Raw genomic sequence first — 14,446 nt, forward strand, 5'->3', positions numbered from 1 at the left:
CAAATCACTGCTTATTCTGCTATGTGCCAGAATGGAAATAATGTGCTGAAATGAAACAGAGCTACACCTGAGGGAACTGTAGACTCTTTTGTCCTTCCCCACAAAAACTCAAGACTTTCTGCAGTAAGCAAAAAAGGCCAAAGACATCTTAGGAAAACCCAGAAGGATGACAAATAGATGACGACAACATGCGGGAGCTGCAGGAAACACAAATGAGTGGACTGGCCTCTGGAACCAGGCGCCTGGGCTAACCGACCGGCCTACGAGTCGCCTACAGGGCAGGTGGTTCCTTTCAGCTTTCCATGCACCATAAGTCACTTGCCTCCATGGATGAAGGCCAACTGGGCCAACAAGAGGGGCCAGCAAAATATCACTTCCTGGCTGAGAGCGCGAGGCTTTCTTGGCAAGGCTGACCTCTCGCCACATGTACCAATGCATGAAAACGTCATACCCCCATCTCCGGCCCACTGCTGTCTGGGATAATTTCGTGTATGTTTCTGTAGTAGCCCAGGCATAAGGTGGTGCATCGGACGAGTGCCCCCATGTACAAGGACAGGATGGGGATCAGGAGAGGCTCCCTGCACTCCAAGTGGCTGTGCAGCAGAATGGCGACAAAAACAACCTGGGGAGGAAAGAAAAGGGGCACTTTAGGGAAACAGCGGTCTGACTTACTGCTCTCAGAATCGAAACCGCTCCGGATCTAGTCGGTACTGAAAATTCGCTGTGCTTGCTGCTTTCTGACCAGCGCACCAGAAGCAATTTAGAGCAAAATGTAATAATGCATAACTATTCATATGATTACCTTCCATTTATATCCTTTATCCTTCTTGCGGGGACGAAAGACAGCTCACCCACCCACTCGATTTTAGACTGGGCCGAGTCCATGACTGGCCCAAAGTCACCCAGAGAGCTACACGGCTGGCTGGGGACGAGGACTCAGAACTCCTGAGGTCAGAGTCCAACACTCACCTCCCTGAAGTTTAGCACATAGCACAACATTCCTGATCTTGCATTATAAAAATGCAATTGAAGATTTTGATCCAGGTTGCTCAAACAAGTGTGTCAAAAAGTTGACACTTTATTTAGGGAAGATCTTGTGAGCTCATTCACCAGGAGCAAATTAAATTAAATTAAATTTAAAAAATTAAATTAAAAATTAAAAATTAAATTAAATTAAAAGTTAAATTAAAAATTAAAAATTAAACTAAATTATTGCTCACAGTGAGATTTCTGTGGGCCCAGAAGTCCTGGGGAGTCAATAGGAAAATAAAAAGAAGGAAACAAATGTATACACCAGCGCAAATCAACAGATCTCATCTTGTATGCATCCCTTTGAAATGTTGTAACTGCTGGCAAATGGCACTTCCAATACTGAACAAAATTCAGTGACAAATGTCAAAGGCAAGCATTAAATTAGGATGATTTAATGGCAAGAAACCCTCAAAACACAAGGAACAAGAGAGGTTTTTCTTTTGAATAATGCTTTTTTAGAGAATACCTGGTAACCAGTCCGTTAGTTTTGCATGTATCAATTTTTAATCTGTCTCCAAGCATAAATTGGACTGAAGTATCAACTACTTAAATTGGACTGAAGTATCATCATTATGATAAGAACAGAGAAATTGCTGATTAGGAATGTTTTCTCCAGAGAATTGAAATTGCTAAAACTGCCGTTTTAGGAGTCTGAAATTTAAAATGTTTTGAGAAAGGATTCACACAACTGTTTTCAAGATATTTGTCTTCCAAAATCTGGTAACTTACACTTCTGCCTCAAAGCTTTAACCTGACCTCTTAGAATAAGAGTGAGAAAAGGGGATGAGTGAAGAATCTGGTTTAGAGGTGGGAATCTGTTGGCTTTCCTCAGCTCGAACACTCCAGACTCTGGACCACTTTCTCTCTGCCCCTAGTCCAGCCAATGCCTGCCAATTGCATGGGTGTCCAGCAGGGAGCAAGTTCAACATATGTGACTTGTGAGCTTTACTTAATTATCAAATTTTGCCCAAAGAATTGCATACTTAGTGCAAAAAAGCCATTCATGCTGCTAAGTGTTCACGGACTTGTTCTCATCTCATCTGACTTCCTGGCCAAGGCCAAGCGTGGGAAGCAAGTCCGGTGAGCACAAGGGAGACGGAGTCCAGTCTGATCTCTGCATCCCTAAGACTCTCCTGTCATAACTTGTCCACCTAGAAACAGTTGTTTGAACTGGGAGAGGGGGCAAAATATACTCCAAAGAATAATGTTAAGTTTAGCATAGGAAGACAAAGTCCGCAGTGAATACAAAGACATCCATTCCATCTCCCTCACTACCCAACATTTATTTATCCAATCTTTGCTTATTATTAGATTTGTTTCCTGCTTTTTTCTTACAATGAGCTCAAAGCAGCTTACACAGTTCACTCATGTTTTGTTACGACAGAAAGAGAGAGGGTTTCAGAATCCTAGTTTCAACCCTATTTCAAGGGAGTCCCATATCTATGTATAAGTTTCTAAACACTGCAGCCTGGTTTACATGTAATGACAGCCACAATTTTTTAAATTTTAGGTTGTCATCGACAAGGCAACACACTTATCTCGACATGCAAACCAGTAATTCTGGTTTAATTAATTAATTAATTACATTTGTACCCTACCCATTGGCCAAATGACTCCAGGCGGCTTGTCTCTCCCTCAACAAGTCAGAGAAAGAACTCACGGTTTGTTCTCTGGCTTGTCAGGGCATGCAAGACGTGCCAAAATGCCTGATTCTTGCTTCATGCAAAACAAACCCCAACCAAAAGGTTGCTGGGTTGCTTAACTGCTCCCTCCTGCAGCAAAAGCCTGCCTTGTCCAAGACAGCCCACAGTTAAAAGAAAAGCTGCCATCAAATTGGCCAAAACATTCCAAGCACAGGTATGGTGCAGGTTTGGCTAAGCCCTTTCTCTGGTAGAAATAGTTGGAACTAGAATTAGTCTTACCTGAGCAATAACATCTGAGATGGAGGCACATCCCACCAGGAAACTGTATTTGTGTTTCAGAAGGATGCCCGCATGGGTCCAAGCCTGAAAGGACCAAAAAATAAAGTGCATGACAGTCTAAAAAACCAAGATACCTTTTAAACTTTAACATGCCTCTGAGAATAATGTAATTTGCAAAGGTCCAGTATTTGGTGGAATGGCCCTAGTGTTAGAAACCCATTTGAAGCCTCTTCTCCCACATCCAGCGCTTTTGACCCAAAGGAACCCAAACCTGGACCCAATTTATGTGTTATGAGTTTGGGGGGGTGGGACACAGGGCATAATGTGGCTTCTGAATCCAACATGTTTTCACAGACCAGGCACTGGTCCACAAAAGGTTCTTGGAATACAGTTCCCAACATTCCTTTCATGACCAGTGGTAAGGAACACTTACGTTGGGAAAGGATATGTGACAGGCAGAAGAAATTAGCCCTATGCCTGCTCTGATGCAAAGCAAACATGGAGAGGAGGGCCATGGGCTGGCACAAAAGTCATGAGTGAGACCCTTTGAAAGGGGCTCCAGAGTAGAAAAGGCCTTTGAATGCACTTGTGGAGCCTTTTTCAGACTTTTGCTCTCCTCACAGGAAGGTCTAATGGGCAGCCGCACATGCAGAGATGTTGGACTGCATTTTCTTGGGAAGCTCTCAAGCCTAATAACTACTTATTCAAGAAGTGACAGAAAGTGAGTTGTTTTTTAAATGAAAGACCTGACTGAACATTTTGTGGAACTGAGACAGCCTAGTCAGAGGCGCGGTTAAAATACGATTCTGAATGGAACATATGAAAGGGAGTTTGGCAGCAGGAGCCAGTGACGTGGCCTGCCTGGACCCATGCCTGGGCCAGAAGAGGCCATCGCTGAATGCAGGGCCCCAGTGCGCTTCCGCAGGTTTTCCAGCAGGAAGGGCAGCTAAGAAAGCGAAAAGCTCACCATGGCATCCATGAAAGGGAAGGCCGCAAGATAAAGGAAGGCCTTGCGCGTCTTGCTTCCCACTGAGTCATCCACATGATGTAACTTGTTAATAATGTAGTACCCCAAATCACTGTATGCTGCAGAAAGAAGAGGAAGAAGAGGAGTAACAAAGCAACAATAAAGACCGCAATTAAAAAGACAACTCTTTTTAAAAATCAAGTGGTTAATGCTAAGATTTTTATCATGAATAAAGAGATGGGAGTGACTCATAGCATCCCCTTGATGGCACAGCTTCCATGCTGAAATTACTTATAAGCAAGCCAACTTACTAATAAAATGAACTCATGTACTAGCATTAACTTGTTTTAAATGGCATCAACTTCAGCTATGCTGATTCAATTAATGTTAGTCGTTGCCTAGCAAAATTAATTTAAGGTGGAATCCCATGTTTGTTTGGAAGGGAAAGAGCCTCCCTGGGCATGCTGGGAGCCATAGGCCATGCCTCTTTCTAAAGACTGATCGGATTGCATCCTTCTGAATGCTAAGCCTTGGAATGCTTATTCCACGGCTATGTCCACCCAACCCCAACTCTCCCTCTCCCCCCTGCCCACCCCATTTGGAACAGTTTGTTTAAGACTGTGCTCACACCCGTCACTGCCCCACTCTTTCCCCCCTTGCTCCCTACGGCAGGATGTGGACTGCCCCACCTGCTTCTTTAGTCTCTTCTCAGCTCATTCCTCTCTCTAGCTCTCCTCCTCCTCCAGTGGCTCTTTCTCAGCCCTGCTTTTCAAGCCCTCCCCTTCGCTTTCTCCCACCACAACTCCCAGCCTGGTTCCTTCACGTCCTCCATTTCTAGCACGTTAAATCACCGAAACAGCAAAAAGGTAGAAAGCAATGGGGCTACATGGCCAGGTGGATTTTCCCAGATACTAGCATTCGACACATTATTGCGGGGCATTGGAACACCTGAGGAGTGAAAACAGCCCAGCGCTCAGTGTTTCTACCCTATTCCCTATGTAGACAGTGCTTGTCCTATGCACAAAAGGGTACATTTTCCTGGGAAATGTTGGTAGCTCCTTACAAGCACCAGAAAAGCCAAGAAACTGTGAATTGTCAGCTTGTTAGCTACCCTTACTAGAGATCCACAAAGGAAATGCACATTGCAACAGAAGCCGGAAGCCCCTGAATGACCCCACAGTGCCTGCCGTCCCACCCAGCCTCCTGTCCTTCTGAATTATCCAAGAACTGCAGCGGGGAGGGGGAAAGGAGGGCCCCTGGCTTTGTGCCTGGAGGGAAAGACAAAGCCTGCCCCTGCCCCAAGTCTGGGTTCTTCTCCTCTGTTTGCTGGGATTTGAAGGCGCTCATCATAAGCAGTAAAGCTCCTTCATGCAGCCTTGAGTGGCATCAAACTACCACACAAAGTGAAGGAATTACTCATTCTGCTGTGAAGGCGTTTTAAAGCACCAAGCTTACAGGATTCGTGTCCTGTAAGTACTAGAGATACACACACACGTGTCAAACAAAAGCTACACTGCTCTTGTTAACATCTACATCCTCATCCTCACTCCACGGACAGACCTTTCCCATGTCATGTCTGGAGAGAGGAGAGTCAATATTATGCAACAAGCTTTTTTTAATAAAGCTTTAGCCATTATATTAGAAAAAGGGGGAAATATTTTCTTGCTTCATCTCTTTTGCTATTTGATAATAAATTCAAAACAAAGGTCTTTGAGATTTGTTTGACTATTTCTTAAATAAACGCTTTTATAAACACAAAGGCAATTACAGCCTAAGAGTTCAAGGACTCTTTGAACCCAGGTGACTTTTGCTAATACATCATCAAAAGAAAGGCCTACTTAATAGGATATTATGTTTGCTTTCAAAGATCTTATCAAGTAATTCAATATTGATCCTATATTGACTCATCTCCACAAGCAACTGTGAGCAAAGGTTGCATTTTCATGCCTCATGTCCATACTCCAGGTGCTAATTTTTAAAATCAACCACTGAATGCTTACATAATGGAAAGCCAGGATTTCAAAAGCAGCACAAAGCCTAAGGGCTGCATTAGCTAATCTTCTTGAACTAATGCAACGTACAGTGTTCATGTACATGTTAGCTCCCAACTAATTTCACTGCATAATTTAAATAATGTTAAGGCTACAATCCTATACCCACTTCCCTGGGTATAGTAAGGTATACCTTCAGTGTACTGTACTGAACCCCACTGGATTTACATAGGGCTGCACCGAAAGGCATGCCAGGGCACAACACTGGAATCTTCTGATATGTGAGAGGTGCGCTTTCCTTCCCCCAAGCAACTTAGCACCACGTAAGGCTTGTGCACTATCTAAGAATACTATGATTATGCAAGAACGCGGCTTACAGCAAAGTTAGAAAGTATTAGCACAGCCATTTTAATGACATGGTACGTGGCTTGCATCATTCTGAGAAGAAGATGCAGACAGAGAATCTAATCACACACAACTTCATGTCGCCTTGGCACCTAAACTCAAAACTAGTATTTGGGACGTAAACCTACTTACAGGGCATTATGCTATTTATGAGCGCTTGGATATGAATGCCCACCCCAGAGAAGCGTGCCTGGCAGCAACTCTGCCCGCTTTTGGGGGTTGGGCAAATACCTTTTAAAAACATTCTTCCAAGCTGTATAGGGGATTTCATGCCCATTTTGTTTACAAGAGATAACAGGGCTGGCAGGTACAGAGTATTTTGGATAGCATTCATTTAGAAGGGTCGCCATAAGACAGAGACAACTTGATTGCATGGGCCAACAACAAGACTGTGCATTTTAATGTGAGTTACCGAGGGCAAGGACCATTACTGGTCTCTGGTTTGCAGAATGCTTACATTGTCTTGCTCCCAGGAAGAGAAACTTCAGAGTAGCCTCAAATGAATTTAAACAGTGTCATTTGAGGGCACTGAAGACCAAAACATTTGGAGATCTATCTTTTGCTTGCCTTAGACTGAAAGTCCAAATATACATCCTATATTTATATTTTATTATATGTACAATGTACAGTTACTGTAGCCACTCTAGAAATAATAAGATTACATTTTGATACTTCTGATGGATTAGCCCCATGTATGTACACACACATAGCCACCCACAAGACGAATTATTAGATATTAAAATCCTTTACTCCCTATAGGTGAGGAATGGCACAGCCATACAATTAATGTGTCCATATTATGCATTCATATTTTGAATTATTATTGAGATCACACTATGAGAAAAGGAAATTCTAAATTGATGACACTTCATCATAGCTTTCCTGAACTCATGACTGAAGAAAGAATGCAATCACTGTTCTAGCATTAAAATAAACTCATAATTTTTGTGTTATTTTAGTACAATGATCTGTTTCACGTCCTAGGGCAGGACAGAAATCCAAAACAAATAAGCAAACCCTACGTGTATTTAAGGTTGTGCTATCAATCTTTCACAAAGTTCTTTGGCAGTTGTGCTGCATGCTTACTGTTAAGGTTGGCTTGAGACTGGCTGTGGGGAAGTTTTGAAACCCTATCACAAGAGATGGGCTGGGTGCTTGTGTGGACTGCAGGTGCCATCAGTCAACAATCCAATCAAGTTCTAAAAGCCCAAAGAGGTCCACTCACCAGACCTTTCCCAGTTCCCTCGAAACTTACAATGATCGTGCCCAAAAGCAGGCAATTTTCAGAACACAGAGAAGAAATGGATCCCTGGGATACAGTTCCAACAGCAATGGGAAGGGATGCTTACCTATCAAGGTGTGAAATACAGCAGCCACCGCACCAGCCACCACCATGCACAAAACTGCCTTGGTTCTGTCTCTCTTACTGTTCACAAACACCAGCCCCACATTCTTGAAGTCACTCATTGGACCTGTGAAAAACTTCATGAGTGAGTACGCCAACCCATAGCTGGCTAGCATTTCTACGGCATCTTCCTTAACAGCTGCGATACCTCTGTTCAAGGCCTAAGGAGAAGAACAAGGCAAAACAAGAGAAAGGAAGAGAACTTAATATGTGCCGTGCATCTTTGACAACTCAAAATGACATTTTGACATAGTATATTATTTATCTGGCAGTAGAATTATTAACAGGCCACATTTAACCATAACTTGAGTATTCCTAATATATAGTAGTTGAATAGAGCTATCACAGAGAGCCAAGGTCCATATTAAAAGAAAAAATCAAAAGTAAACAAAAATACAAAAGGAACAAAGGCTAAAACTACTGAGCTTTAGGTATGAATATATATCAATTGATTCATTCACTCAGTATTTGATATGTAATTTTATAAAAAGTAAAAAATTGTAACATTTCAACTCTGTAAAAGAGCTCTATTCACAGCAGAAGGTTCTGTGCATGGAGCCAATATAGTTGCAGATTAATAGGTGCTCTTGCTGAACTAAGGGGTGATGATGTTCCACTCCCATGTGGCACCACTCAAAGTTGCAGGTGACTGGCCCTGGTCTGGAGCCTGTTAAGTCTGAAAAACAGAACTGCAGATATATCTGCAGATATATATAGTGGCTACACTATAGCCAAGCCCAGAAGCTGTAGTCCCTCCAGCATTCCTCCACCTGGTGCCCTCCAGAGGTTTTGGATTTCCACCGCCAGCAGGGCCGATGGTCCAGAATGCTGAGAGTCCAAACAACTGGAGGACACCAGGGTGGAGAAAGCTGATGTGAAATCACACCAGCCTATCGAAGTAGCCAGCTGGTCTGAAGTGAAATTGGTCTGTTGTCCCCTGAAAAATTTCCTGATCTACAAAATTAATGATTACCAAGTGTACCGCATATGGATCAATTTCTATCTAGTGTGCATCTTCTCTTTTGTTTTATCAGAGCATTTTAATTGCTGAAGTATGTCCATCATATTTTATTCTATTTTGTGAACTGCCTTGTTGATCTTAAAAGCAGAATATCAAATAAAGCATCAGTCAGTCAGTCTACAAGAACTGCAAAGCCAGTGTCTCCTTCCCTTAAGCTGTGTGTGTATGTGTTTTTGTGTGTGTGTTTCTCCTGGGAACCTCGCTAGACACACACATTCTTTGCCTTAAAACAAAAGAATCAGGGCATCCTTTATACTCCTAAGGGGCAATTTTGTATTCTTTCTCCCTTACATTTTCTGCTCGTATGAAGATTTTTCGTGGCCACAATTCCAAGCAGGGGAAATGATAGATTCAAAGCAACTTTTCTGTAGTCCGTGTCCTAAGACATCACTTGACACTTGCTAACAAAGCTATGTTACCTGTACTCACAAGCTGCCGGTACAGGCATTTCCACCCCTTCAGAAACATGATTCATCGTCAACGTATAAAGAGGGAAAGTGGATTTATTGCCAGCAGGGTGGCAGCTTGACACTGGATTCCATGTTCATCTGATACAGCCCCTTTCGCCTCAGTAGTAGCCTGACTGACGCACAAGACAGGAAGCACCAAAGCACCCAGGGCTTGAGGGAAAACTACCGATCCTAAAAACCATGTTTCGCCAACGGCTGCAAAAGGAGTGCCACTGCACAGGGAGAGGGAAACCCTGTGATGCAATGGAAGGAAGTAGCAAGCACTCATTCGACCATTTCTGTATAATGGCCACAGAAGAGTGGCTAGAGATGTTGCTTCTCTCACCTCGGACTGCCCCGAGTGTCAGAAAAGTTAGTCTGCGAACACTACGGCAATTGTCCTCCCTTGCTTACCAGGAGATTTCTTTTTCCCTTAAGGTATACCTGTTCTACATAGAAATGATAAACATTTGTAGTATTTTTTACTTTTAAAAACAGCATTTAAGCAGAATGGACATGCTTAAGTTTGAAAATGTTGAACGATAGGTAAGCATCTCTCTCTCCGTTTCTCACACACACTGTAAAATTACATAATTAAACTGTGCACTAAGGGGGTTTGGGACAGACACAAGAAAGTAAACACTAACATTCATGCAACTAATCACGCAGCTTTCATAATTTGATGAAACATGGCCAAGGAACACGTGTTTAGAGTTGGTTCTGAAATGCAGCTCATTTACAGTTCATGGAGGATGGGTCCATCAAAACAAATTAACTCTGGCAGCTGTATGGAACCTGCAACTTCTGAGTCATTACATGTGGAAACAAACAACACAGAAGGCTTCTTGCCTTCACCTTGCTTGTAAGCTTCTTCTAATGCATCTAGCTGACCACTGGGAATCTGTATATTATTCTAGCTGGACCCTCAGTTTGGTCTAGCAGAACCATCCTTAAGTTCTTTGGCTAAGCACTCATAATGAGAGTCTGTCTCAACTCAGTTGTTCCACTGAGGAGGAACAGCTGGTTGGATGAATTACTGGAGGGTTGGTACAGTAAAAACAATGACACCATGCAGATGTTGGTTTCCCAGTGGATGATCGCTGCAGAAAACATGAATGTCAGTTGCTTAGCTTAATTAACAACCCCCAGACAAACCAAATATTTTGACCGATGGGCTCAGCCTTTCCCTTTTTAAAGCCATAGAAGAGGGGCTAACAAATCAGAATTTCCAAATGGCCATTTGGTGGACCAACCCATTGTCTTAAATATATCATTCTACTACAGATTTTTACAAGCAACTAATAAAATCCTTTGCATGGAAGGATGCCCAAAGTACGAAGGTAATCCTTGTCAAAAGATGCATCCCTTAATGTCGTGTCTCTCAGACCAGCCACTGGATCATCAGTTCTTATACTGCACTGCTACTATAGTTCTGCCTTTAATGAGAAACCGCCTAAGGGAAAAACCAAGAGTCACTCAGCAACTTCCCTTTATTCAATAAACTTATCATACCGGTCAAAAGTTCAAGGAGGAAATTGTGCCAAAGCACCATACTGAAAGCCAAAACTCATTTCTGACTAGCTAACTACACTGAGTGAGAAAACAAAGACTCTTTCCAGTGCCTTTAAGCCCTGAACCAAGTTTGAAAGTGATATATATGGATGTGATGCCCTTTGCCTGATTCAGCAGGGGAGGTGGATGGGTGATAGACACACACTGCAGTGGAAAGGAAGTGGCGGATATCCACATCTGACAAAATGATGCAACCAGAGTGACTCACACGAATTTGGGACTTATTCTTGAGAGGCAAGGAAGGTATTACAGAATTAAAGTCAAACAAACAAACAGAAAAATAAATAAGAAATGTTATCTTGGATGGATACCAAGAGACTGGTAGATGCAGAAGATGAGTTAATACAGTCCAAAACAGGGAAGGAGCACATTTGTACATTTATTTGAGTGTTCATCAAAAAGCTCCAAAGTCCCGTTCTCAGCAACTCCACTTAACAGGCCCTCCAGGAGCCAAATTGGTCAAGGCATCCATCTGAAAGCACAATGGACCCCAGCGAAGGAGAACAAGATTTTATTTTTTTATTTTTGGCAGTGGGGGGAGATCTGGCAAATGAGAACTTCTGGGCAATGAAGAGAAATGCTGTACTCGGTGAAGCTCCCCTTTCACCAACTCCCCCATAAAGACGACTTTTAAAAAAGGAACATGTAAGATAACACACCATTTAATAGACTAAAGTCACTGCACACAGAAGAATAGATTTACAATTTCCTTTTCTGTTTCTTAATTTCACTGAAACTAGCAGAAACTTGCAGATCTGAATTCATGCTTCTGTGCTTTTCCATTTTTCTATACACACTAACTAAAAATAATTAAATTTTGGGACCCAGGTTGGATGACACAAACTCATTTGATGACACAGATTGAAGAAATTATGCAGTTATTGTCTGGGAAGAATGCCCAGCCAGCCAGCCAGGAAAAATACGTATGCCAGGAAAAATTAACGTGGCAAACATCTTCTTTTGCCATTGCCAAAAATAAAATATTGCCCCAACACAATGACTAAGTTTGAAGAATAGCCTTTTGACCCTAGCATAAACTGGAAATAAGGCTAACTTGTTATTTATGACAAAATTATCAGATAGGATTCCCACATATTTTGCTGTGAGACATTCAAATTGAAGAACCTTAATCCACCATGATGGAAAACTCTAGAAAACTTCACTATTCCCAGGAAGGGTCATGAAGACAGCATATAAAAGAATGGTCTGCTCTAAACCTTCTTTATGATACACTGCATTGGAACCATAATTATATCCACTTCTCTGATAACAGAACTTTGTTGCCTTCATGTTTTCCATTGTTAGGTGCAAACCTAAAACTTAAGTATAAACAAAATGTAATGAGCAAAGTACCCCCAGGAAAGCGGCTTTAAATGCAAATATGGCTCCATGCACTGCTATGAAGAAACAGGCCCAGCAACTGGCTATTTTCCTGCATTACTTTGGCACTGTAGTTTTATCTTTTCAGTGGCTGTGCTGTGAAAACCTTCCTCAGGCTCAACGTAAGTATCTAGTCTATAGCTGGCGAACTCTTCAAGTGTTCTAAATTCCCAGGAAATACAACCATTCTCACAGGACGATTCTCCTGGTGGAAAGAAAGGACAATGGACAGCATCAATGCATGTGGTGTTGCGTTAAGAGTGCAGGACTGGGGCTCAGGAGACCTGGGTTCGAGTCCCCGCTCAGCCACGGAGCCCACTGGGTGACTCTGGGCCGGTCACAGACTCTCAGACCAACCCACCACACAGGGTGGTTGTTGTGAGGATAACACTGAGAGGAGGAGAATGAATTAGCTATTTTGAGATCCTTGAAGAGAAAAGGGCAGGATATAGATCTAATTAATTAATTAATTAATTAATTAATATATGTTACTTTTTAAAACAATCCTAGATATGATTGGCAACTTCAAAATGAATTGCAAGTCTAGCAACATGCCATTTCCTGTATTTTAAGACTATTTTTATCAGCTGCGATCCCTTTTCTGTATACTTTTTCGAGCAGACGTCTCGAGTTTATTAAAGCTCCAGACTATTACTGAACTCCAAAAACCTTTTCCTACTGAGCACATTACACCCACAGGCTAGGCTGTGGTTTTCACGAAGAAGACGATTAAATAAAGTCTCCATAGGACACAGCAGGTGCCTTCAGCACAGTCAGACAGTGCATGATGCCTCCAGGCCAATCAACCAAAATGGGAAACTCTCTGACACAGATGTCTGGGTCCCTTCCTTCCTTCATTGTGAGTTCTACCACTCATACTCAGTCACGATCCACCAGATGTTCCGTCAATCTGGAAGAATCAAATGCAGGATGTGGATGGACGCCATGTGGTTTTAGATTATCCAATAATCTGTGTAGACACGACACTGTATATTTCATTTAGGCATATGCTCCTTATTGGAAAAAATGGATGGAAATGAATCACTTTTCTTGGGAATGGAATCGGCATGCACCACTTGAGTCCCATGAAGCAGAACACCAGGTACATATGGTGGCCCAGTTTGTGGCCCTCCTATTTCTCATGCATTTGGCTGTACATCCATGGCCTAACTTCACCTTTCTCAGCTTGGTGTCATCCAAATACTTTGCACTGTGACCACCAGCATGCCTGACTATTGACCACAGTGGCTGGGGCTGGTGGGAGAACATGTCCAGAACATCTGGAGGCCACCAGGTTGAGTATCGCTGGCACAGATGAACTGAACATGCTGGCCAGTACCTCAAAGGGCAGTGATCCACTGTATTCATTTTATGCATTGGTTCTGCAGTCTACAAGACGGACACCATACCCATCAGAAGGATGGGCACTCAGCTAGTAAACAGTAGCAGCACCGGGCTATAAATGGCACATTAGAGGCAGAGTGGTAAATGGCTCTTTCATTATAGTGGAAACCTACATAGGTTTCCTCAGAAGTAAATCCCACATTCAGCAGGACTTACTTATAATGGGTAGAAGAGAAGCCTTAAGCCATTTTATTAGTCACCCCTGTAGTTTCCTGTCATTAATCAGAGCACATCAACATAATCATAGCTTTCTGAACATTTAATTTAAAATTGTTCTTACCCAATAATTTTACAGGCATTTAGCAAAAAGCATTTAGCATCTGCATAAACAACCACAGCCTCTTCCTCAGAGACAAGATACAACCATACTCTGATTATCTTTCATCCCAAGGAAAACCATCTTCACTGCTTTATACTGCCCTTACACGGGGTCTTGTCTGCAGGGCTTGTGGGGATGGCTGGGGTGCCACACATGGAGGGTACAGGCCTTGCCTCCGCTCCATGAAACACAGAAACAGAGCGAGTCAGAAGGGGCCTCCCAGGCCATTTAGTCTGACCTCCGGCACCAGCCGGCTCCGCTCACGACATGCCCACCATGTGCATGTCCAGCCTATCATGCTTCAGGAGTGCCTGCCTTTCTGATCAACTCAGGGTACAATCCAACCTTGCAAACTTGGAGAATCTGAGGCACTTTAACCCTGGACAGGACAGGAGGAGCGCAGATCCGGTGACAGGTTGATTTTGGCCTTCTGGTGGCAGTGCTTCAGATGGGGAGGGAAGGAGGCCTGAGTACCACCAGGATACACCACATCCTGGCAGACGGAGTCTCTTCCCCTCCTGCAACACCCTCTTCATTCCTCATTCAAGGCTGCTCTTATAAGCTTGGGAAAGCATCTGG

General features: G+C 42.9%; 1 protein-coding gene across 2 annotated transcripts in view; it reads right to left on the reverse strand.

Annotated features, from left to right (window-relative positions):
* ANKH (ANKH inorganic pyrophosphate transport regulator) overlaps nucleotides 1–14,446 on the reverse strand; it is a 96,259-nt gene that overhangs the window by 27,682 nt on the left and 54,131 nt on the right. For both annotated transcript variants that reach the window (XM_044442790.1, XM_044442791.1), the window contains exons 2-5: nucleotides 7,667–7,883; nucleotides 3,922–4,040; nucleotides 2,955–3,038; nucleotides 452–622 (exon numbers count right to left, since the gene is read on the reverse strand). In XM_044442790.1, coding sequence (XP_044298725.1) covers nucleotides 452–622; nucleotides 2,955–3,038; nucleotides 3,922–4,040; nucleotides 7,667–7,883 — 591 coding nt within the window. The remainder of the gene's footprint in view (nucleotides 1–451; nucleotides 623–2,954; nucleotides 3,039–3,921; nucleotides 4,041–7,666; nucleotides 7,884–14,446) is intronic.

The sequence above is a fragment of the Varanus komodoensis genome, unplaced genomic scaffold (genome assembly GCF_004798865.1).
Source record: "Varanus komodoensis strain SLA01 unplaced genomic scaffold, ASM479886v1 scaffold40, whole genome shotgun sequence".
NCBI classification, from domain to species: domain Eukaryota; kingdom Metazoa; phylum Chordata; class Lepidosauria; order Squamata; family Varanidae; genus Varanus; species Varanus komodoensis.